The following is a 25,157-nucleotide window of genomic DNA, read 5'->3' as shown; positions in this document are numbered from 1 at the left end:
AATGTTAGTTCTGCTATTTTGTTTTAATAAAGACATTTACTTTTGGCTAAAAATCTAAAGTGACAAAATTATCTGCAACAGTTTTTCCAGATGGTACATTTAATCCCGGGCTACCATCATGGGCCCCCAAATGTTCATAATTGAGGATTTTAAATGTGATTTGTTTTTATATTTGAAACCTCCCAAAGGAAAAAGGAATATTGCTTTCGATTAATGTGTTATCGTACTAGCATTAGATGATTTGCTAATTACCAGTAGCAGCAAAGAAAAAACATTTTCCGAGGAACGCTATTTTTGTTATGTCTTTTTGTTTGTTGATTTGTAAACAGGACTACAACAAAAACACTGGAAAGAACTTTATGGAATTTGGTGGAAGGAGGGAAGAAGTTATTGGATTTTGCTTCAAATCCGAATCAGGGGTTAGATCCAGGAATTTTTTTATTTTCTTCAACATAACCAGTATTTTATTTTATTTTCACAGTTTTCTGGCAGAATAATTAATACATCTTCATTTAGAGAACCGATATCTATGAGTGTGTGTGTGATTTGGTGTCATTGAATTGAAGGGTCTTTACAGAGGGACTCAAACATTTAAGTCTGTATTACTATAAATTCATTTTTTTTATTTTATATAAATTACAGGGCTTGTGGAGGGTGACTTTTAAAAGGTTGTTATTAAACCTCATGATGTTTGATTCCATCTAATTCCTACATTTTGGTCTACTTCAGATAATGCATTTTTAAATACGCAGGAACATAAATAATTCAAAAATCCCCACACAGCACTAGACATAATGATTACCCCATGTATTTGCACCCTTTCTTCTCAGCACTCTAAAAACGAGTGCACTGTACAGCAGTGACTCGCCAGTGGGCAACGACCCTTACGGCTAATTCGACTGTCGGGTAGCAAACACGCTGGAAAACAATTGAATGTCCTGTTAGCAGCCTTTGACGTTACTGGGCCAAAGAAAATAAAGGTAGATTCATATGTGCGGACATTAGGCTGTTTATTTTCGGACTGTGAGTAACTCCTCTCACTGACACAACATTACACGAACGATAAAAAAAGCAATATCATTACAGCGTTGACACCAGATATTTCCCACATTTTGAAATATGTTTGAAAAAGTGAGGGCATATGTTATCAAGTGAACTGTAATGCAGTCAGTAAATTCCACAAAGTGTAGCACATGAAAACGATGCGACAGAACCTAATTCTTACTGTCAGTCTTTATGATCTGTGTCCAAACATAAAAATCTTGCAACAATCACAGCCCACATAAACTATTCATTGACCTTGCTGTTTTTTGTTTTTATTAACAGTACAACATTTTTGGAAATATGCGTATTTGCTTTCATGCCAATAATTTGAAGGAGATTGATTAGATGAGGTAATTTCTCTTACTCAGCAGGCGAAACAGTGAGCAAAACTTTCCTTTACCAACCATAAGTTGATATTTTGACATTTCCGGTTTTGTTATAATTTGTTATTATACATTTATTTGCACAGATTAACAAAATACAGAAAAAGTGATAAATAAATAAAAAATTAGTTCAGTTCATATAGCCTCTGCCTTATTAATTTACATTTTAAAATTTCACTTAAAAAATTCAAATGCAGAAAATGATTTAACAACCTATGAGAGTCAGCACACTCCCACAAATAATATGTAAAGCACAAATATATGAACAAGATAAAAAAAACAAATAGGTTTATATGTTGTGTGGATGAGTTATGGTATTTTGGTGTATTGATTAAATTGTATTACTATTTCTATATTTCGCTTGTGTTTATATTAAATATTTGCATTTTTCTGATGTTTATATATCTACTTTAATATTTAAACTTGTGTTTATATTGGATGTTTAATTATATGTCAGTGTTTCCTATTTTTTACTGTGAGCCATATAAAAGTTTATCAAAATGTAGCTATTTGAGGAATTGTAAGCCACACTGATTGTTTTATGCTAAGCGGTGATGCAAAGCTAGGCTAATTGGTTCCTTGCTGTAGCTCCATACTCTACAAGTCTTTCCCTTCTAACTCTGGACAATCAATCTAAGAAAAATATTCTTGAAAATAGTGACCTCTTCCTTTGACCATAAACATCCTCTGAGTTAGTTTATTATACATCTGAATATTTCCACACATTCAAAATTGTCTTTCAGAAATTAAATAAAAAATGATATTGATAATATTTGGATTTAGTTGTAGCACAGCAGCAAATCAATGATGACGCCAATGTTATACAGAATGCTGATCAAGTGAAACATTTATATAGACTCACCCCCACTCCATCCTCGTGTCTGTACTGTTTCCACGCCCGGCCAGTGTCACTGTAGAGCAGCAGGTAACTGCTGACCCAGTCCCAGCTGTCGTAACGTCCCTGCGTAGCCACAGCCGTCACCTCCAGCTGCTCCTTGAGGTCCACCTGGAGCCAGGGCTCCTGGTCGGTCACCATGGGGGACCAGCCTCCGGCTCCTGAAGCAAAGCGGAGCAACAGATCCATTAAACATCCATTCTGTCGATGAACAGTGGATTGTTGTGGTTTAAGCTGATCGCCTTCGGGCTCAGGTTGAAAGAATTTATATGCCTTGTATGGACAGAGGCAGGTTGAAGGTGGAGTTAATCTTCAACTGATAATGATTAACACCTTCTCTGTTCTTCTAAAATAGCTGATTCATTCTGAAATGTGTACGGCCTCTGGTAAAGCACCTGCTAGAAATATTTTGGTGATTTTTCGACAATGTAAAGGTGATTATCTTCAATTCAGCGGCAGTCACGTAGAGTTTGTGTCTAAAGCTCTCGGGAGCTGCAGTTGTCGAATGTTATTTATTAAGCAGCAACTCCCTCTTACTTGAAAGGCGACAAGTTGTACCAGAGGAGTGACCGAGACTTAAAAGACAAGACATCATCTTGATGGTGTCACAATAAATTTAGAATCAAGTCAAAGCAATCAGATAGTTTCCTTTTCCTGAGATTGATTTGACATTTTAAAATAGCAACACTAAAACAATGTTTATTGGCATCTGAGTTTTATTAGTTCTATATTTCCTTTGGCAGTTGACCACTCGCACTGTTCTGGGGTCAGTGCCCTTTTGACAACAACCTTGTGACTCTGCTTAACAGAGAAACGTTTGAGTGGGCGACATGATCATCTTATCTATGATGTCATGAAATACATCGTGATCTGTGAAATGCATCATGGGTAATGCAGTTTGTTTTGTTTGCTAGCTCTTCGCCTTCAAAAACGTTTTTCAGAAAAATGCAGTTTGCTGTTGCTGGCTATATTATTATTTTAATTTTTTTAATGTTCACTAACTTCAGGAAAAAGTCAGTTTTTAACTCTCAGGTTTTAGGGGGTTGTTTCAAAGAATGGATTTAGAAGGTGTTTTTTTTCAGCGCCTTCGGGTGTTAGTGTGTTAACATCCATCCTATATACGCTTGTCCGATGTGGAGCCAATCCCAGCTGAAGTTAGGTGAGAGGCAGGTTACACCCTGGACAGGTTGCCAGTCTGTCACAGGCCTGACATGTAGAGACAAGCAACCATTCATGCTCACATTCACACCTACGGGCAATCAATCCAGCCGGCAGAGCTTTGGATTGTGGGAAAAAAAACAAGTGTACCCAGGTGAGAACATGAAAACTCAGAGGTGAGGGCTACGGACTTGTGTATGAAGACGGACAACATGACAGTGAAGTGAAGCCAAAACATCTTGACTGACCCCTGGTGGCTGGCTGCAGTGTAGGTCAAAAACCCCAGCTCTCCCATGTTAGTGGTTGGAGCATGGAGCTGCAGGTGTCCAATGGGGCAAAAGTTGAGCAATCAACCCTTTCATCAACCACAACCTTCTGCTTCGCCACATTCATTATCCATTCAAATAAATTAATTCTTGCTTTGGACAAGTGCGCGCATTGGCAGGAACTTGCCAGCAGCCAAGATGTTTTGCTTAATTTTTGTACAAGGGGGTAAGTGGAGACGCGTCATTCATCTTCATTTACACACTAACCCAAAATGTTCTCGCTGTGAGATGACAATGCCAATCATAGTTTCACCTCCAGGACTCATTTTAATCACAATAAAAAAATACTTTTCAGTTTTTTATCTTTCAGAAACAGCCCATATGACAAGTACAAAAACATGTTCTGGTCTGCTGCCTCTTTTGTTATTGTTCACTGGTATCTGCCGGCACCACCAGGTGGGTGGTGCGTAGCCAAAGCATTAAGAAACACTGAGCATTGTCTCGACTCACCATCTCTTCTGTTGAGTTTGGCATTGTACGCAGCATATCTGACTGACGACTGAGAGGAGCTCTGAAAGGATGAATGGGGCAACGCTGATACCAGAGGACCGATGCAGTTATCTGGAAGAAAACAAAAAGAAAGCACACACCATTCAGAAACCATTAACTTTGAAACATTTGTTTTTGCATTTGTATTTCACATGCAGATCTGACTATGATAAGGATGGTTCTGAAGGGCTCTCGCCGCCTGTCCTGCTTGGGTACTTTCAGCAGATGGTAAATAACAGAAAATGCATCCTGGGAGAAGTTAAACGTGTTGATTCGAAGTGCACCTTTACCTGTCGGCGGAGGAGTTTCGAAGCAAAGAACTGGGGGAAAATAAATAACAGGGCAGCCTCACTTATCCAGTTCTCAGATGCCTCAAACAGTCTATTAACCCGTGCAGTGACCCCTGAAAACCACACACAAAACGCTATGACTCCTTTGTGAGCATGTGTGTGTTCGTTTTAATCCTGCACTCTGAGATTACATCACGTCCAACAGGCAGGAACAGATTAAGACTCCAGTGATCTAAAGCTGTCAGCCTCATCTTCCTCTGACCAAACCCGCCCGCCATAAAAGCGGCGAGTCGCACAACAACATCCTCTTTGCTTTTTGGCTTCACATGAGTGCAGAGCTGCATTACAGCCGCTATCTGGGAACGTAATGAAAACTGGCACCAGCCTGATTACAATTATCCCTTCTCCCTCTCCATCAGCTTGTGGTTCGCTCTTTCGAGTGTCAGAGGCTTTTTTTATTTTTTAGATTCCACTCCAGTTTGAGTTCAGACGGATTCTGAGCACATCTGGAGTGGAAATTGCCCATCCATCTGGCCGACAAGAGCACAGCAGATCTGACAGCGTGAGCTCGTTTTCCTTTTGGGCGTCCCTGTGAATTTCAGCTGACCTGATTTGACTGCTCTCAGATCGCTTGCCAAGAGATTCTTCTAATCCTGATTTCAAGTGTGACTAAAGTGGATCAAGCTGTTTTGTCCGAGACTCAAATTATGGCTGAGCTGCAATGCAGTTGCAGATGTTCTTTGGGGAAATGAGAACATTGGCATGGCGTCTTAACGCGCCACGACAAGCACTGGAGTCATTATGCAAGCGCAGCACTTTTAATCTGTCAAAAGTCTCTCAGATTCTACTTCTGATCCTTAAAGGAGACCTCTCGCTCCTCTCATCTCCCTTCCAATCTGTATCCCTCCTCTCTTGAACGATTCATCTGCGGTTGAAGAGCTGACAAACCCTCTCTGATATAAGCCCACACCGAAAAAGCGTGTTCAATTGCCTCGCTCCTCCATTCCATCTACACTTGACACGAACATACACTACAAATGAGACCTTGACAGAATAAAGAGGGCTAAACAAACCAACAATATTTCGATGGTGTAACACATGTTCTCAAATTGACAGGTGAGCTTCAATTCGCTGGCCGTGTGCGTGCAGAGAAAGTTTCTCAACGTATAAAGTGTGGTTCTTACAGACCCTGTTGTTGTTGTTGTTTACAGACTTGCAGTGGAGCTATATGTCTGGCTGTCATTCAACGAAGACTTGGATGGATGGAGGCTCATTTGTCTGCAAGTCTCAGGGGATTGAAACTCCAAATGAACTCAGACGTAAATCTCACGGCAGGAACATAACTGCTGGCTGAGTGGGAACACTTAATCTCCCTTAAATCAAACATAAAGTACATCGTAGCTGTACACCCCACGGCTAGGAACCAGGTTTTTCTAGGCCGACAGAAGGACAGCACAGAAGTGACATGTTGACTATTCTCTCATCGCATTAAAAAATCAACGACCAGAGTGAACACTGCTTGTCAGTTACATCATTATCACCATCTGACATTACTCACCTCTTTATAAAAAAATGTAACCCAGATAAGAGTGAGAGTTCAAATTGCAGGGGGGACAATTTTACAGACATTTGGATTTCAATTGAAACGTTGCAAGTGGAACACGCTCGAAATCACAAACTACCGTGCCTATTTACCATTATGAAAGAGAGTGGGCCTCATTTAATAACAGTGCCTACGCATAGATCTGTGCTTTAACCGTGCGTACGAATGTTTGACCCATAAATCTGTGATTCATCAATGTGTTTGTACCTAAATTTGAGGAGCAACTGCAATAGAGTGTGCTTGTATGTGTGTGTGTGTGTGTATGTGTATGTGTATGTGTTGTGTGAGTGTGTGAGTCTCTGTCCCTCTTCACACAAACTGATAATCACATGTATTTAGTTATTAATCGATGATGTCGGATCCTGACTCCGTATCGTTCCGGTCAATTTATTCCTAATGTCACGTCAAGTCTGGTGTTGTGTAGCGGGTTTAAATACGTGTCTCATTAACTTTAAAGTGAATCAAACAAACACAAAGTAAACCACAGCACAAGGTTAAGTTTTTCTTAAATATCGTCAATCACGCTGTAGTGTTCCTTTTGTGTCTTCCACCTCCGACACCTTCAATTTCTGCTGTTGTGAGATTCTTGTGTTTTTACCTTTTGGGTCACTTCTTATAGCTTCAACAGTTCAGCACACCGCTCTCTTCATGACAAACAGGTGTCCTTATATGGAAAAAAGAGGTGTGGCAGTATGCTAATTACAGAGCATGGACACGTGCCTGTCAATTTAGAATGATTCTGATTTACAAACATAAGGATGGTGGTGAGAACAAAATCGGCTATCATACGTGTCATGAATCCTGCGGTGATTTAGCGCACTCTCTTATTTTCTGTGAAGAGTAAGAACATTTCTGCCCATATGAGGCTATAAATGAGGCTAAATGTCACACTGTGGTCAATCAAATTGAAGCCAAATCATCTTGATTGCCCCTGGTGGCTGGTTGAAGTATCGGTCATAACCCCCACCTTCTCCAAGTTAGAAGATGGGACTTGGACCAAAGTGGCCAATTTTTTTTGTCAACTGGCTCCAAATAATGTTGCTCATATCTGAGGAATTTTGATCTCACTTTCATACCACAGGCGAAAATTGAGACTTCAAGTACATTCCTTTGAAGATGTTTTCTGTCACTATAGGTTTCGATGTAAGTTCAAGTATTTATTGCCTCCGCCGAGAATGTAATGTTTTTGTTTGTTCGTCTGTTAGTTAGCAGTATAATGCAAAAAACCACAAGGCGGATACCCCAACACTTGGTCGAAGGATGAAATACGAATCGGAGAAGAAACTATTCGAGAAGTGATACACATAAATGGGCGGATCCAGGAATCTTGTTTTCAGTTTCCCACAGAGTTCATTCAATATTTGGCGGTAGCTTGGGCACAGGGGCGCCCACGAACATCACTCTCGGGTGCAACAGATTTTGAGTGACAGGTACATATGAATAAGAGTTGAGCTGCAGCTAAACCTACAAGGTCTTATCTGTCTGTGTGGATGGTAAAAACTTGATGAATAGAAATGTGGTTTTAATTAGTTATTCAAACCAGGTGAAATGTCATGATTGACAGCTTTGGCAGCAAATGATGTCACAAACACCAGATGGAGTGGAGAGGCCTTGTGCATCTCTATCTTCAGTCTTTTTTTTTAAGTATATGAATTCTTTGGCTCAGAGGAGCTACAGTACATCCGATTTGCTTACACAGACAGTTATTGCTGGACGGATCAAGTCTACGTTGGCGATGGTCTTTTCTCAGGATTTATTGGAAATATTGCGAGTCTCATCCTTTAATACTTTCTATCTCCAATATCCTTGTACCGTCCACTGTCCTTTCATTTTAAAATGAATAGACGCTCTCTTCTTACCATTCACTCCCCGATGAATGACTGCAAACATGCTCAGATTCAGGGTGAGCTTTCATTCTGCTCTTCAGTCTGTTAGATGTTCATACTTATCAAATAAAAAACACACACAGCGACAAGCGAAATGAAAACTTGTTTCATCTTTTGATTTCACCGACATCACGTATCTGAGAAACACAAATGCCGTCTGGCCACAGGTTTCATTTTAAGGTGGTATAAGACGAGATCCTTGAAACCTTCCCTGTCAGTTATTCAGTGTTTGAGAGTGGAATCGACTCAGCCTGTACATGCAGTCGCTTTTTCCAATGCTCTCCTCTCTGCTCATTAGCGAGCGCCTTTACACGAGTGTACGAAACAGAGGCTCCTCCACAAAGAAATCAATTATCACAACAAAGTGCCTTTTGTACCACACATCGGGCCGGGTATTTTAAGCTCCAGCGGCGGAGGCATCGTCGCACCTGAAGCTGACTACACACGTCCAAGCCAAGTAAACACGGCTCGCCAGATACGAGGGAGCCTGAGCTTCCTCTAGGATATTGAGTCTCGTACTAACAGTTGAATATGAAAAAATGCCAAAGGGATTTCAGAAAAATAGAACACGCGATGGAGGTAGAGAAACAGGAAGAGCGGAGCAGGCTTCTGAGTCTGGTCTGATCCTCTACAGCGGGTGGATCAAACCTGTATGATGAAAAACAACTCATATACATGGCTTAGAGGAGAAGTCCGTGTGACTGAACTATTTGCATTTCAGAGAGACACATTGAACTTGTTATTCCATTATAAATTACTGATTATTTTGTATGAAAAAAAAAAAATATATACAATGTAGAAAATACAAAATGCAATACCTCGTACATACTTTTTCCATGTGAAATATATCATATGCCTTATGAATAGAATGCATCTTGATCATTAAAATACAAAGAATATCGTTGAACTTTTATCCATTTTGACCAAATGCAACTTAAACATTCTCTGTATAATAGCAGTGCAACATTACTCTGTATAATAGCAGTGCAACACTATAATATATTCATTATTATATAGCTAGGGGAGCCCTTCCACATCTATAACCACACCTCACTGATTATACACTCTATTGAATTATGAATAGATGACTGTGCCTGGTAATGGAGACCCTTTTACGAGGTCCTATTTATACTTTTACTTCAGTAAAGGGTTTAAAAGCTTATTCCATCACTTTCAACAACTCTTAAATAAAAGACAAACAGGTGTTTGTATAGGTCAGGATATAAAAGTGATGTTTTTTCTCAAATTGGTTTCAATATTCCTGCAGGGTTATAGGGTTTAAATATTTTATTTACCTCTACTTGTTAATATTTCAAAGAACGGAAAAGTCAAAGAAATAAAATCTAAATTGCATGTCTCTGAAAATGGATCTTTGAAAGCTTGAACATGTCCGTCCTGAAAGAGCGTTCGCCTTCTGTGCAGGAAACTTCTTACAGAGTGAAGTCAGCAGGAAGTTAAAGGAATGAACATGATGGGTTTTCACTGAATGGTTTTTGTTTGTTTGAGGAGGAGCAACTGTCTTGAGATAAATTACAACAGGGCAAATAAGGATACAATAGAACAGATTTTAAAGGGACACTGGTTATAAAAGCTGCATTGAATAAAATTGAATGAAAAAGAACAACAACAAAAACAATATGGGATGAATCATTGTTGCCTCTCTGAAAGGGCTCCAAAAAAACCTCAAAGTCTTAATTTGCATAGCTTTGAAATAGTGTATGTTCTGTACCCTGAAAACAAATTAAGCAATTTTTTCAAAGTTGTGTGTTAATTTGTCGTGATCGAGTATTTTGACTGATTTAGTCAGAAACTCAGAACAAGGTCCACAGCCCGAGAGAGAGAGAGAGAGACAGAGAGAGAGAGAGAGAGAGAGAGAGAGAGAGAGAGAGAGAGAGAGAGAGAGAGAGAGAGAGAGAGAGAGAGAGAGAGAGAGAGAGAGAGAGAGAGAGAGGAACAACAACCGTGTTACTAAGATATTCTGCAGCTGTTTCAACCACACATAATAATAATAATATTAATAATAATAGATTAAGGTTTGCAGTGCTTAAAATCAAGTTCTTCCCTCCATTATTGAAGTGGATCTGAACTGAACTTTGCGAGATGCGGCACTCATTGACATTTGAATTGCTCAAGAGATGATCATCAATTCATCAAATTTGATTTTTATAAAATTTTCGTTCTCTAGAAGAAATGATCTGTCCATTGCAATTTTTTAAACCAGGTCAAAAACATTTTAAATAAGTGCTTCTTACTAAGCTATTTTACAGCGTCATACCATCGTTGTATTTCATTCTATCTATATTTTATTACTCTAAACAATTCAACCTATTTCATTTGTATTATTTTTCTCTTTCAATTTCTTTTCAAAAACAGATTCAACCTTTACATTTATTTTACATCTTTAACTACTCGTTTGAATCTGTTTAAAACTCTACTTTCATTTCTCCTTGTGGTTTTGAATGTCTCTGTTCGGCATCTTGAATCTACCTCTGTAATGTATGTAAAAATAAAGACAACATCGATAATATATCCTTCTGATCTAAAACCACTGGAACCATATATGCATAGCATCTACATAACAGTGATGAACCCACACGAGCACAGGCAGACTGTTGGAGTTCCGTCAACACAGACCACAGCATCAATAATATCAAAGGTTACAGTGATAGTATCCGGTAACAGAGCGGCCTCAGACCCCTGTGTGGCACCGATAAAGCTTCATATGATACCTCACGGGGCCTGACGGGCTTCGGAGCTCAGTGACCTCTGCTCAGCAGCAGCCCGAGCAGAGCTGAGGTATTGGCTGACAATTAGCACCAAACGCCGGCCGAATTCAAGGAAGCACACATCAATACAAATGATTGAGAAACACTGGATACTGTAGCACTTCATTTCTCTGAACACTGCATATAATCTGAAGGGACCCGCCGCTGAGGCATTTACAGGCAGCCTGCAGGATGTTTCACTGGGCTATCGACAGCTACACATCTCATCTGCCAAACATTAATTATTCAGTCCTCATCAGGAATAGAGTGAAACAGGATTTGTGTTAATTTTCCGATGGCTTATGGGATTACTGGCAGCATTTTACACTACAGCTTGATAACGATAAGGTAATAAGGAGGAAATATGCAGTAGTAATGAGCATCAATGAGTAATTATTACTATATAATTACTATTATGGACTGTAATCTTGGTAACATAATTGATAAGACTTGGAAACTTAGTCATAAGTCATAACATAACTTATCACTGACTTTAAAATAGAACCTCAGGTTATAAATGTATATGAATTGTATGTTTTGGCCACTTCCTCACCATATTGTACTTACATGTGTTGATATCAGATACGTTAAGAGGATTATCCAGATCTGCACCAAATGTCACCTATTTCTAGAAATTACAGCTTGACACATGCCTATATTTTTACTTCTGTATTAAATGCAGACTTTTTTAGTCTTGACGACTCAAAGCTCTTAAAGCTCAAGTCACATTCACTAATTCAAGTTTCAACCGAATCGCAAAGATTTGTCGTTTTGCATAGTCCTGCAGACGGACAAAGAACAATGAGAAGTAGAATGAACTAGATCACTTGATCTGGACCAAATTTTGCACACTCATATGGATGTGACCTAAACATGTCTGATGTTTTCATTAAGATCCATGATCCAGCTCACAATGTTTAAAAAAAAAAAAAAATCCTGTATGTGCCCCTTTATCTTGATCCACCCAAGAATGTAACACCTTGTTCCCTGACCCACACAACATCCTTCCAAAAGGTTTCATGGAAATCCCTCTTGTAGTTTTTGTGTTATCTGATAACAAACAGACACATTTCTAAGAATACAAAATAATAGGGTCCTCGCACCATCAGTGCTCGGGGCCTAATAACCTCCTTCATGGAGGTTAAAAAAAGGTACTTCAGGATCAATTGTATAAAATTTAAACCAAGCCTTTAAATGAAGGCTTATTAACAGAGGTCGCTCTTCCAATACTGTATCTAATGAGAGTTTGCTTCAAATGTTTGGTGAATAATGACTAGAAGCTCTTTGCAGTGTGCATGCGGCGCCTTCAGAGACCTCAGACGACGGTTTGAAACAGTATTAGGTGGGAAAAGAGTTGATCAATCATGAAAAGCATGAAGATAGATTTGAAAGCACAGCATACCCACAAATAAATATCCAACATTGATTTATTATTTTGACTATGGTTGAGACGAGTGGAAAAAAAAATCTATAGAGAGAGTCGGTCACATTGAGTTGTATGGGGAAAGAAGAGGCTCTTTTAAATACCAGATGTGTCTCGGAGGAAATGGTTCCTGGTGGAGGGTAATTTCCCAGCAGCGCTTTACATTCGCATTTCGAGGGCAGTCATTCATACAAGACACATTTATAGATAGGATGCCTGTGTCACTGGGCTGCCCCGAGTCTCTTCTGAAATATTTACTGCTCCAGAGCTGCGGCAACAGGCGGAATGAGCCCAACAGCGACACACAGTAAAACCATATTTACGCACTGTGAGAAAACACACTGCTGTTCCATCTGGTGACAAATCCTTGGTTCCGTCATTCGACACGTTATTTGCTGATTAAAACATCCTTAAGTGGCTACTTCCTGATGCCCAGGGTTTTTGTGGATGGGTAGTGGCTGAGAAAAAAAGCCAATCATAATCCGATCCTAGAGATTAACAGCGTTCTGACACCCTGGTTGGAGAAATAAAAAATGAATTTCCTAATGCAGCATTCACGTCACATCAATTAAACCGTGATTATGAGCAACCAAGTAGGAGAAAGTGTTCACATTAGCCTCAGGCTTGTAATTCCGCAGCGGAGATATCTGGAATTTCTAACGCTGACGATATCTCCAGCTGCAGACATGTCAACAAACAGCTGGCACGAATGTGGCTGTGCATGCAATACCACTGGCAGTTACATCAAAAATAAAATTCAAGATTCTTTATTGTCATTGAACCGCTGCAGGCAGCAACACAACCGAAACGCGACGGCACTCCCTGAGATTTAGAAGACGGTTGAAAAATATCAGGAAAAGTAAATAGAGAGAATACAACACAAACAGAAATGTACCAGTGTAATTTAGGGATATATTAATAATTAAAACGAAAAACGAACATGTTTTAAATTATTTCATTGTGACCTGGTGTGCTAATGAACAACAGATAATAATTGGCTGACAAACAAATACTGGCATCCAATATTAACAGCAGTAAAAAATGCTTCAGCTATTTTTACAGGATATTTACTATGTACAGTTTGTTTATTCCACTGGATAATGAACTGCCACGAAAAAAGAAGCTAATTAGGTGGGTTTTTGTCCAGTTCTGTCAATACGGTATGAATGCAGCTGTAACAGAGCCGTCTACCTTCCTCCCTTATTAGCAAAGAGTTGCTCATTCGTATGTTTTCTGTGGCTAACATGACAAACAGTGGGAGATCAGCAGCAGATAATGCAAACACTTGGAGGAGCCATAATTCCAACCTTGCAATTGTTGGGTTTGTCTGGTCTTTGGTGTTTGTGCCAAGCTGAAGATTGTTCATGAGGTAAAATAAGCATCTCTCTGAACAAACACTTCTGCAGCTCAAACAACTCCAGCAGAGATACATCTGCTCTCCAGTGGATTGAGTTTCCGGAGTTGCGTGCTACCCGTTAAAACTTTCATTTGTGTCGTGTCAATAATTGAAACCTTCATAGATATGAATCAGCCCCTTCAGTATTGGATCAGGCTCAGGAAGAACACAGTGGGTCTGTTACATCCGACCGAGGGGAAAACTGAACACAACATAAAAATGGCCATGTCCAGTGTTGAAGAACTTGCAGTCCCACAAAAAGTGTTTCTATGAAAACCTGAGTAAAGGTGGTTTCTGGGCGAGTACACATTGAGGGCACAGACGAGGTTTGGAGTATTGGAAGAGGAGAAGCGAAAGACATTTTTTAAATTAATGCCACATCAGTCTAAGCTTAGAAGACTAAAGTTGTTATTTCAACGTGAAGGTATATTTTTAAGGATCGGATTGTCATTGTGGCCAATAACTCAACGTGTATCCTCAGGAAATACACTGAACTAAACTGAAATGCATCGATTTCTGAAGTGTTCATATTTAGACCAGTGAACAGCCCACGGGTGTTTGGTTTTTATGTTCTCTCTGCTGCAGTGTGCTGCTTTTATTAGAGAGGCTGCTGTACGTGTTTTAAAAGTGACTCTTTTCTGTTTTCTAAATGAAACACTGCATCGTAGTCACACTGCATCTAGAGCCGCTTCATTTTCTCTCCGAATGCTGATCCTGTGAAAAAAGCACCCCCTGATTTTTTGGTTGTTTTTTTCTGTTCCATACGAAAACAACATAATCAATATCAAATCACAGAGTGTGAAAATCCAGACCCGTGCCTACTCCTCAGATAATCACACAGTGTAATTACAATAATAACCTGTGATATACAGAATGTGAGATCCAGCCGGCAACAAGCAGACCTCTGCAGTTTTTTTTCTCCTTCTGATTTAAAGCCGAGTTTGTTCATTCTGGAGCCTGAATGTTCAAACAGGGTCTTTCTTTTTTGTTGGTCTCATTTTTCATCACTGTACCCGTCCCTCGCTGATTATTTCATCCATCTTATTGGCACAGTCGATAGAAAGTGGGTGTTGATAATCCTTTCAAACCCTCTGCCAGTAACACAGAAAATAAATAGAGGATGAAACTTTCAGACTCCACGGCTATTTGGAGCATATTCATTGCACTCTATAGATTGGGAATCGGTGCAGCATCGCTGTGTGACCAATGCAGCTGGAAATGGAAAGGCCTTCACTGGCGCCATATTCATCACAATAGATTTTGTTCTGCTCCCGAGAGATCAGGCAGAAATTATTTCTCCAAATAGTCTTATATCATGTATCCATTGTATTTTCCTCAGACTCATTACAATCAACAAGCAATCTTTTGTTACTCCTTATACACTGAGCCTTCAGCTGACGTTGGTAGAAAGCCTCTGAAGGCTAAATTCTCCACGTCATATTATGTTTATAAATGATTATAATGGTCTCTTTTATATCCATTCCATGTATCTCTGAAGGACATCAATAATAATGGAAATGTACATAAGAGAGACATGTTTATCAGGTATTTAATTGACAGGATTGGCTCACTCTTGGAGACCATCGTCCATCATCTGTTGGTTAATTAGGCTCTGGGGACAACAATCAATATTTTGGGGCTTCCTCTGAAGATGGTGGAACCGTTAATAGACTAATTTCTTCAATCACAGGAAACACTAACAGTGATACTTTTTTTAATGTTCTAGGTTCAGACAACATTTTGGGATCATCTCTACCAACAACTATACGCATATGAATGCAGATAAGTTAAAAAGCAGATAGTGTTCGGTTTCTTTTGCTCTCCACTCCCACTGTTTACCTGCGGGTAAACAAAGCCGACTCAAACGTGATTGGACAAACTACAAACAGATACCAGGAGGCTACCAACCCTAAAATACTGTCTCTCACCTACAGGTTCTACAAACTCACATTCAGAAGTTTTTATTGATTAATAATACAGTCCTTTCAGAGTAAGGCTGGGCATTGTGGTAAAAAGGTATATCAAGATAATTATCAGGATAAATGTCACATTATTATTTATTTTATGTTTGAAAACTGACTTCTGCTCCTTAGTAACGGTTGCAGAAATTATATCACAGTGATCATTTATATCGTTTTATTTTCCATCTATATATCAATGCAGATAAATGAAATAAATGAAGCTGATGCATTTCGTTCTGTGTGTTTCAACACTTTAGCTCTCAGCACCAATCAAACCCTCCTCTAACGCGATTGGTCCAACTGAAAAAAGGAAACCAGAAGTTTACCGTCCTAAAATCCTGTTCTGCAGAATCTGTACATTGAGATTAGGATTATATTAAATTAGAGAATCCTATCTAATCCTTATATTGTTATAATGCATCTTTTATACATTATGATACACATGTCGTGATACTATACTGACAGTACAAATAGAGTAAATCACTTTACCACTAACATTCCAAGCTCGCAGTCAATGCATAAAAAACCCTGAAACGACAGAGTGAAGACAGCAGCATCCGTCTGTGTATCACAGCCAAGAAAATCCGAGATCAGAAGGGACAAACTGATCTCAGTGAGGTAAAACTCAAACTGCAGCTCTCTCCATTTCATGTCTCCGCAGAGCCGCAGTCACTCAGAGATCATGCACGGAGCACAGAAATGCTGCATTTGCTCATTTTAACCAAAGATCTGTAAACACAGAGTCATTTGCAGCAGTGCTGCTTTATGCATCGTCAGCTTTGAAAATCAAGCAATTTTGATGTTACCTGGTCGGTTTTATCACATGAAATAAACCCACAACAAAACCAAACAGAGAATACAGGCAATAGTGATGCTGGTAAAAAATGAACATACTGTATATATTTACATAGAGTACCAGTTCTACTGCAGTTAGTTACAGTTTAAGATGAGTTTTGAGAGTACATGTTTTCAGTTGACAGATCAAACTGCAACATAACATATTAAAATAAGGGATAAATAGATTTAATGCCGAGCTTCAGCCAACATCTGAGACATATCAGAAATTTTTTTTACAAAAAGCTCACATGGGATCAGAGTTAAGAGGAGGGTAATCCTTGTGACATAATCAGATATTATTTCTTGTCATTATATTGTCATATGTCGTGCTATGTTTCAAAACAGCGTCTTTAGATCTTTGAGCTCTACTTTTCATTCTAGTTGATTTTGTCAAACATTCACCTTCAACCACCAAGTCTAAATGCAACTGCATTGTCAATCCATATACAACAACTACAGGGGACAAAACACATCGCCCACATGTCTGTTTCAAACCAACAGCGCTGAAGCATAGACAGTAAACAAACGTCATAGCCTCAGTCATCAGCTTTGGACGTAATTCAAGACATTTGTGAACGAAGTGAAGATGAAACCAAACAAAAGCACACCTGACAATTAAATTGTCTGCTTCGAACGGCAAGAAACAAAGACAGTGGCCCTGAAAATCAAATTAGAACATCATCTTACAAAATACAATAGCAAATGACTTCTGATGGAAAAGGTACCAACAAGTCTCGTTGCTGATTGGACGGACACACTTTAAAATACTGAGAAAACGTGATTTGTTGTTGTGTTTTCTTCTTTGTCGCTGTGTTTCCTGATCTGTTGTTGTGATTGTTGCTCCAGGGCCACGGTAAATAACATAATAACACAAAATTAAAGCTTCATGTATGGCTTCCATCGTCTTCTATCTTTTTGCCTGCACCAAGAAGGTTATTTTTTTTATCTTTCATTTTCTGTAGGCAGGATTACTCAAAACTACTGAGATGATTAAAGTTTGGAGCAGATCCAGTATTTATTTTTGTTTCAAATGGCGAGATGAGCTGCTAACCTTGATGGAGGTACTTGATGGAGGTACACGCTCTCCATGTGCCCATTCTGGTTGCTTGTTGTTTTCTGGGCAAATGAGAAGGAGGATGTGACGTCAGGCGCAGAGTGATCAGATCTTAATTGGATCTGCTTGTGGACGTGGGGGACACGTATTAATAGGAGCTGTGATTTGGATGTGAAACCCATTTTTGTAAATGAAAGAACTTTATTATTATATGTTTAAACATGAGGAAAAGTGCCGGCACACCTGTCACACCCTGCTGTTCTGCCTCGTTTACCTTCTGATAAATTCATCACGCCTTGAATATGTACAGCGGAAGGTGTTCCTCCACTGCCTGCTCCACATTCATTAGCAATGAATGAATCTGCAATGAGTGAACCTGCAGCTGCATCGACTCCTTCACACACACACACATACACACACCATCACTCCTGCCATTATGCTGAATGCCAGCTCGGCTCTAGCACGTTCAAGGTGCTTCAGATGGGGAATAATTAGTTGTGAAGTATCCGCCTGCTGAGCTGACTTGAAGCAGGGAAAATTTTAAGTAAATATATGTGGGCGGTGCTTTGCCACACGGGGAACAGATTCAAGCTCATAAAAGATGAATGTCTGGTGCAGCGGCCTCTACCTGCTGTGAAGAAATCACTGTAATTGTAGCAATATTCCTCCAACGAACCCGTAGTTAAAGGGTCCTATCAGCTAATGAAAGCCTTGGGTTTCCTATCATAGCAGGAAAGGCTGCCTTGAAAGAACATTGTGGTGAAAGTAACAAATTAAATAGGTATTTATGAAAAATGGATGTAATCGCTAAATAAATTGGAAAAGAATGTTACATTAGTTTTATCGTTTTCTCTTTTGAATAGTTTCAGATATCATTTTTGTAAAAAATTTATATAAAAGGAAATGTTTCTTCATATCTTGTTTTCATTATTTGTATCTTTTCGATGGCTTTGCTGGAAACAGGATTGTTTTTTTCCATGTGTATGAACGTGTTCGAACAAAATAGCTCAAAAGCACAAACATGGTTGGAACACGCCACTAGGAAAACACCAGATGATTAAAGCTTAAAGCTGATTCGTAAAAGTTGAAGAGACAACCTGAAGCTTGTATAGATTAAAAAACGATTTCCCATCATATGATGTCATTGCAAAAGTTGCATGACAACAAAGAAATCACGTCTTGCATAGTTCAAAAACTGCATTTTCCCAGTTATCTCTGAAAACTTTACGACTATAGACAAAACTTGAAGCTTATATCGTTTGAAAAATGTAGACTGATTGGACGGTCTACATCCGAGGATAAACATATGCAGCCTCCGGCCCACACACCGAGCTAAGCTAAGATAAGGTGAGCTGAGCTTAGTGCTGAGTGCACCAAGACAAATCTGATACCAGCCCTCCATCCTTATCCTGACAACCAACAAAGAAGCTCACCTCAAAATGTCCAGTAAACTAAACTTTACTAGGTAGCTGTGGTCAAATTAATGTCATACCTGACTCTTCTTGTTACGTTAAAAGTTATCAAATTCACTTCAGAGCTCAGTGACATTCATAATGTTAAATGTATATAAATCACAGTGGGTATAATCTTCTGCCTCTGATTTGTAAAATGTTTAGCAAATGTTCCTCACTCAATGTTCATAAAGAAAAGTTTAAAACAAAAATCACTGTTGTTAAATCTAAAAGAAATAATAATGCAAAATTGATTGTGCTAATTATCGATATCAGCTGATCTGATTCATCTAAATGAACTTTACTATTAATACTGTTGTAATGTACGTGTTATTGATCATATATTTAAAGCCTATAAACATAGCTCTTTGATATTATAATTATCATCGTCCAACAGCTCCTTCCAGCTGGATCATGCTCCGTGTCATAAAGCAAACATTGTCTCTAACTGGTGTCGTGACCGTGACCCTGAACGTGAGCTCCGTGAACTTCAGTGGCCTCGTCAGTCAACAGAATCACCTCCGAGATGTGGGAGATTGGCAGCTCGAACGTGCAGCTGGTAAATCTGCAGGAATGATGTGTCGAGTAAACATGGAGCAGAATCTCAAGCCTGTGTTGTGTAAATCCCCATGAGGGTGGATCCCGCCACAATGAGCATGAGGCTAATGTTAAAACAATCCCTCAGTCCATCTGCTGTTGTGTGACGATGAAATGGCTTCTGGGTACAACGGCAGATAATTTGGGTCAAATATTTCTCCACACAAAACAAAAAACAGTGACACTTTATGAATGGTGTTTTAGGTCCAGACGACATTTAGGTTAGACTCCAATGAAAGTTACCTTCATGTGAATACCGCTGAATTAAAAAGGTGATGAATTCCATTTAAAGTGCTCCACCTCTCTTGCTTTACCTATGGACAACCAAAGCTGGCTCAATCGTGATTCGCCGAAACAGGAGCCAGAAGCATCCACCAAACCTTGTGCCTTTTGTTAAAGATTCTACATATGCACATACAGAAGCTTTTTATATAGATTACCGAAGTTCCCTGCAGAGTAGATAGGACCAAGATATCTCCCGATATTCCTAACTATCACGATAAATGTCACGTTCATATTCCTCTGAAGACCAAAGACTGCAGTTTAGCAGCTCAGTGATGTTTTATTGCCCATCAGCCCTTTAATAGAGTATATATTTAGGGAGAGGCGCTGGACTAGTGGCAGAAACTTGGACTATGGGCAGAAAAGGTCTCTGGTTCGTCTCTAGTTCGACTCAACGGAGAAACAACAATTACACGAACCTGGATTGATCTGTCCAAAAATCCAAGAGGATTCTCCCTACCCTGTCTAGTGCCCCTGAGCAAGGCACCTTACTCCCCCAACATCTGCTCCCCGGGCGCCGTACAAGGCTGCCCACTGCTCTGTGTGTCCTGCACCAGATGGGTTAAAAGCAGAGGTTTAATTTCCCCTTGCATGAGTGTGCCTGTGCATGTCTGTGGGATAAATAAATGTATCTTAATCTTAATATTACTGTATTAAACTAAAATCTAGAAAAAAATGTAGTTTAACTGTCATTTAGGGAAACAGCATCAATTAAATGCTGCTGATCGATGACCGGCTAAGCGACGACATCACCAACATTGCGTCACTGTCTCTTTGTGAAGCCAAACAAAGTGGGAAAAGGTTCCATGAGGGGAAGAGCACCCGCCACCTGAAAAAGGCCACACAACACAACCACGACACGGCTCTGCCCTGCTCCCCAGCCATCCCTTTGTTCCCGAGCGATAAATATGAGAGCAGCTTTTTGACCTCCAGGAGCATCGCAGAGCTCCGTCTCTGCGCGGCACGTCAGCCCTGATCACAGCACACATCTGAGAACCACGGGACTGTCATAAATGAGTAATGCAGCTGTCAGTTTAGCTCAGTTCCTCACCTTAACATAAAGTGCTTAAACTCTAACACAAGCCCGGTGTCACACTTGCCCTCAGAGAGCAGACAAACAGATCAAGTGATGTCATGCCTCTGGTGTATTGATCTAATGAAGGGAAAAAATTAACAAAACATCCGGCGATACTAAAATGTTGTTTGAAACGAACAGATGGTTCGTGTTATTTCTAAAGGTAGGGGCATCCTCCAGGGAGCATGATAGAAGGTGTTTATTAAACAAAGGAAAAAACGTCATCCTATTTTTAAATGAAAATTGTAAATTGGTAAAAAGTTGTACATGTGCAGAAAAAAGACCTGTAGGTGAATTAAGTGGAAAACGATAAAGTTTATCCTCTGGAGAACATGATTGTCCTGGTTAGAAATGATCTGCCATACAGACTGTTAATAAAAATGGCAGCGCCTCAAATGTGATGCCAGAACATCTGGATCGCCCACTGCTGGCTGGCTGTTGTACAGGTCCTGACCTCCTCCATGTTAACAGATGGGACAGGGACAGAAATAAAAACAAAATCTAATCACATCTTAAATATGTTTTATATTGATTACCTGTTTAATTTTGGCTTAATTTTTGTTCAGCGGGATGAAGTGGAGATAAGTCGTCGATCTTTGTGTTTAGTTGGTAATTTGCTAATCAGGTGTGAAAAGGAGTAATTTGTCAAGGATTATAAAGGAAACTTAATCTGTTGAGTTTTTGTTGAGCTATGGCTACTTCCTGTCTAATTTCAATATACATTTTAATGTTTGCTTTATTTAGGTTGTTTGCTTCATATATATAGTTATTATTTGTTGTGTCCATGTGGGTAATGTCAAGAAATTGCATTGAAATAAATTAACACAATTCATATTAAATCTTTTGGTTTTTAAGGTGAAGAGAAACCAGCACCTTGTGTGAGTGTTACTCAGAAACAGGCGACATATAAAAAGCTGATAAAAAAAAAGGGTGAAATTATTCCATCCTGGTCTGGAGACAAAACCTGCTGTAGCGTCCAGGTGAACCAATCACAGCCTGAGCTCTTATATCACTGCTCTATGTCTTCTGTCTCGTCTTGTGATGGAGGCAGGATGTGCTTTAATTAACACTTTTTCTTTTTTCAATTGTTCTCCGTGTGTGCTTTGGCTGCGTGCACACACACACACACACACACACACACACACACACACACACACACACACATACTTGCACACAGACACTGATGCAGCGAACAGACCCTGTATATATTGATGTGTTCTGTCTGAAATCTGACATTTAGTGTAAAATCAACAACCAAAGCCCCGATCTGCTGCCCAGTTTACGACATTCACCCAGCTGCTGTCCTGCAAATAAATCCCCAGATCACTGTGTGACGCCTGTCTCTCTGTCTGTCTGTTTCTGTCTTTTTCTTTGTCTCTCTCACTCTGTCTGTGTCTCTGTCTGTCTCTCTCTCCTTCTGTACTTCAATTGCCAGGTGTGTTTCTGAGCACCCTGGGAAGTGCTGTGCCCACTGTCGAGTGCCTTAAGAACAGTTGTCCAGACACCAAACCCTGACACCCCCCTCCCATCTTAATTTCAAACTGTACTTGCTGTGATGTCACTGATGATGTCAAAACCATGGAACAAATACTATAAGTAAAGATGAATAACAGATAGCAGGACAAACCTGTAAAGGTATTTCTTAGTAACTATGACACGTTTGCAAACACTTACTAGTAAAGTTAATATCATCTGAAGCAAAATGGCTGCAAAAAATCCTACATTTTTTAAAGGTATAATGTTCAGGTTTGTTGAAATCAGTGTTATTTTGAAAATGATTCATCTTATTTAGAGCTGATGATGAGCGTGGACACATAAACACCTCACTAATGAGTCTATTACAAAATAATAATAATAATGATAATAATATTAATAATAATAATAACAATAAATAGCATTATTGTATAATACAATTGCAAGACATTACTGAGTGAATACCTTGAGATCATGTATGTGGAGTTATTGTTATTTAAAATGTAATTACATTTGATTAATTTAATACATTTATCTTATATAAATGTCCATTGGATTTGTCTTTGATTCTGACAGTATGTTTAAAATCAGGTTCTATAGCAAATATACATATTCATGTATATTGATGCATATGGTTTGTACACAATTTCTCAAACAACTTAATAGGATAACATCATTTATTATAACCACCACTAGTTACCACTATTAATTAATCTGCTGATAATTTCCTTGACGTATCCATTTATCAATTGCTCTATAATATAAATAAAACAGCATAAGATGTGACTTCCAATTGTTTGTGTCGTCCAGTATTTAGGATTCAGTTTACTGTTCAGAAGCCAAGAGAACCAGTAGCTCTTACAATAGTGTTTCTAATCCACACACATCAACACACATGTCAATGCAATCAGATTCAAAAAAAGCTTGATATTAAATCTAAAATAACTCGGTTTATAGAAGCAGCGTCTCCATCAGACTATTGTATATGACTGTTGGGTCCTGTATGACAGCAGCCTCCTGCACAGTGGAGCTGAGGCCACTCAGCACTTTCTCCTCATCATGGCCAAACACTGACTCCTGCAAACACAACACAACGAAGAAACAGAAACATGCGTGCGTGACAGAGCCGGAGCTGCACAGCGCGCTGCACCTGTCATGTGCGCCAAGAGGAACGGACCTGTTTGCTTGACCTTCACATTACGCACCAGGGAAGACAGGAGGCAAATATCAACTTCAAACCCAAACCAAACACGTCTCTGGGAAAAACAGACCGTCAACTAAACTTCAGCACATCTGCTCAAAACAGTCGCTTCAGCCTCCGGGTTAGGAAGAAGCTGGAGCAGAAGCAGCAGCAGCATCATCCAGGCGTAAAAACTCAGCAGCCTCCACTCCGGAGCCAGGAGCCAGGAGCACACAGGTGAGCCCGGGTGAAATACTCACAGTGAGAGGCGGCCGAGGCTCCGCTGAAGACGCTCAGAGTGTAAAGGGAAACCATATGCAGCAGAAAAACCATCTTCCCAGGCGTCATGTGGTTTATCCGTGCGTCCGCGGAGAGGCAGCGACAGGGCGGATATTCCTCCTCGCTCCTCCGGCGCGGAGGCATGGAAGGATGTGGAGGAGCAACCCGCTTCCACGACGACACTCCCCGACTGAGACACACTGCCTCTCGCTCCCTCTCCTCCTCCTCCTCCCTCCCTCCCTCCCTCCCTCCCTCTCTTCATTGGAAGAACAGGAGCACTGTGGTGATGCACATGCAGCCGCTGCAACACACAAGCAGTCGATCTACAGAGAGAAGCAGCTGAAGCTCCTCCATGATGTGCACAAGCTCCTGTGAACTTTACACCGACATCACATAAAATGCAGACATGCCACACGTATGTTCAGGCGCTGACAGGTGGATAATGAATCAATATATGAGCTTTACTCTGCAGCTCAACGTGGATCAGTGTGAAGCATCGTCTCACTGGGAGTTTTGCCATTTTACTCATGTTGTGTGCAAAGAAAGAAAGTATGTGCAATGTTTTTGTATCTCATATTCAAATGTATTTATGGGTTTGTTATTGGCTTTGATAGCATGCTTTACCTTCAAAAACATAAATAATAAGATATTTCAAAACCAGAAAAGATATATGAACATAAATAAGTAATATTTTTTAAATATTTTCCTTTTTCATATTTGTTAGATTCTCTTTCTTTTTGTTAGAGCTGAGTAATTGGTGTTCATACACCTCCAGCATTGCAATTTCCTGATACCTTTTTGTTATAAGAATATAGAAATCCTATTTTGCTCTTGCTCAGTACAGTTCATGAATTAGTTTATCTGTGATTTCCCAAAACAAAGTTGTGCAAAATTGCATTACATGCATGATACATATTAATTTGCTCTTAGAAATTGTATTATGGCATAAATAAAGGACAACGGGTTTCTCAGTTATTAAAATAGTAGTACATAAAAGCAAATATAAGGTTGTACGATAATCTGTCTTGTCTCTAATTGTTAAAAAGCTGTTTTCCTTTGTTAGATTCTCTTTCTTTTTGTTAGAGCTGATTAATTGGTGTTCATACACCTCCAGGATTGCAATTTCCTGATACCTTTTTGCTATAAGAATATAGAAATCCTATTTTGCTCTTTAGTAACCATCTTACTTTGGTGCAGTACAGTTCATGAATTAGTTTATCTGTGATTGTTAAATTGTTAAAAAGCTGTTTTCCATCCCGAGGATGTTCTGCCCTTTTCCTGAAGGTGAAACAGTCCAACCGGATGACCCA

At 39.5% G+C, this 25,157-nt stretch overlaps 1 protein-coding gene across 1 annotated transcript in view; it reads right to left on the bottom strand.

The window, feature by feature from the left end:
• Nucleotides 1-23,901, bottom strand: part of LOC133021663 (contactin-associated protein-like 5) — a 91,782-nt gene extending 67,881 nt beyond the window's left edge. The window contains exons 1-3 of the mRNA XM_061088610.1: nt 23,829-23,901; nt 4,257-4,367; nt 2,290-2,483 (exon numbers count right to left, since the gene is read on the bottom strand). Of these exons, the coding sequence (XP_060944593.1) occupies nt 2,290-2,483; nt 4,257-4,367; nt 23,829-23,901 (378 nt within the window). The remainder of the gene's footprint in view (nt 1-2,289; nt 2,484-4,256; nt 4,368-23,828) is intronic.
• Between the last annotated feature and the right edge of the window lie 1,256 nt (nt 23,902-25,157).

This window comes from Limanda limanda, chromosome 16, assembly GCF_963576545.1.
Source record: "Limanda limanda chromosome 16, fLimLim1.1, whole genome shotgun sequence".
Taxonomy (NCBI): Eukaryota; Metazoa; Chordata; class Actinopteri; order Pleuronectiformes; family Pleuronectidae; genus Limanda; species Limanda limanda.
Note: the sequence above shows the minus strand (reverse complement) of the source record. Positions and strands in the feature narration are given on the sequence as shown.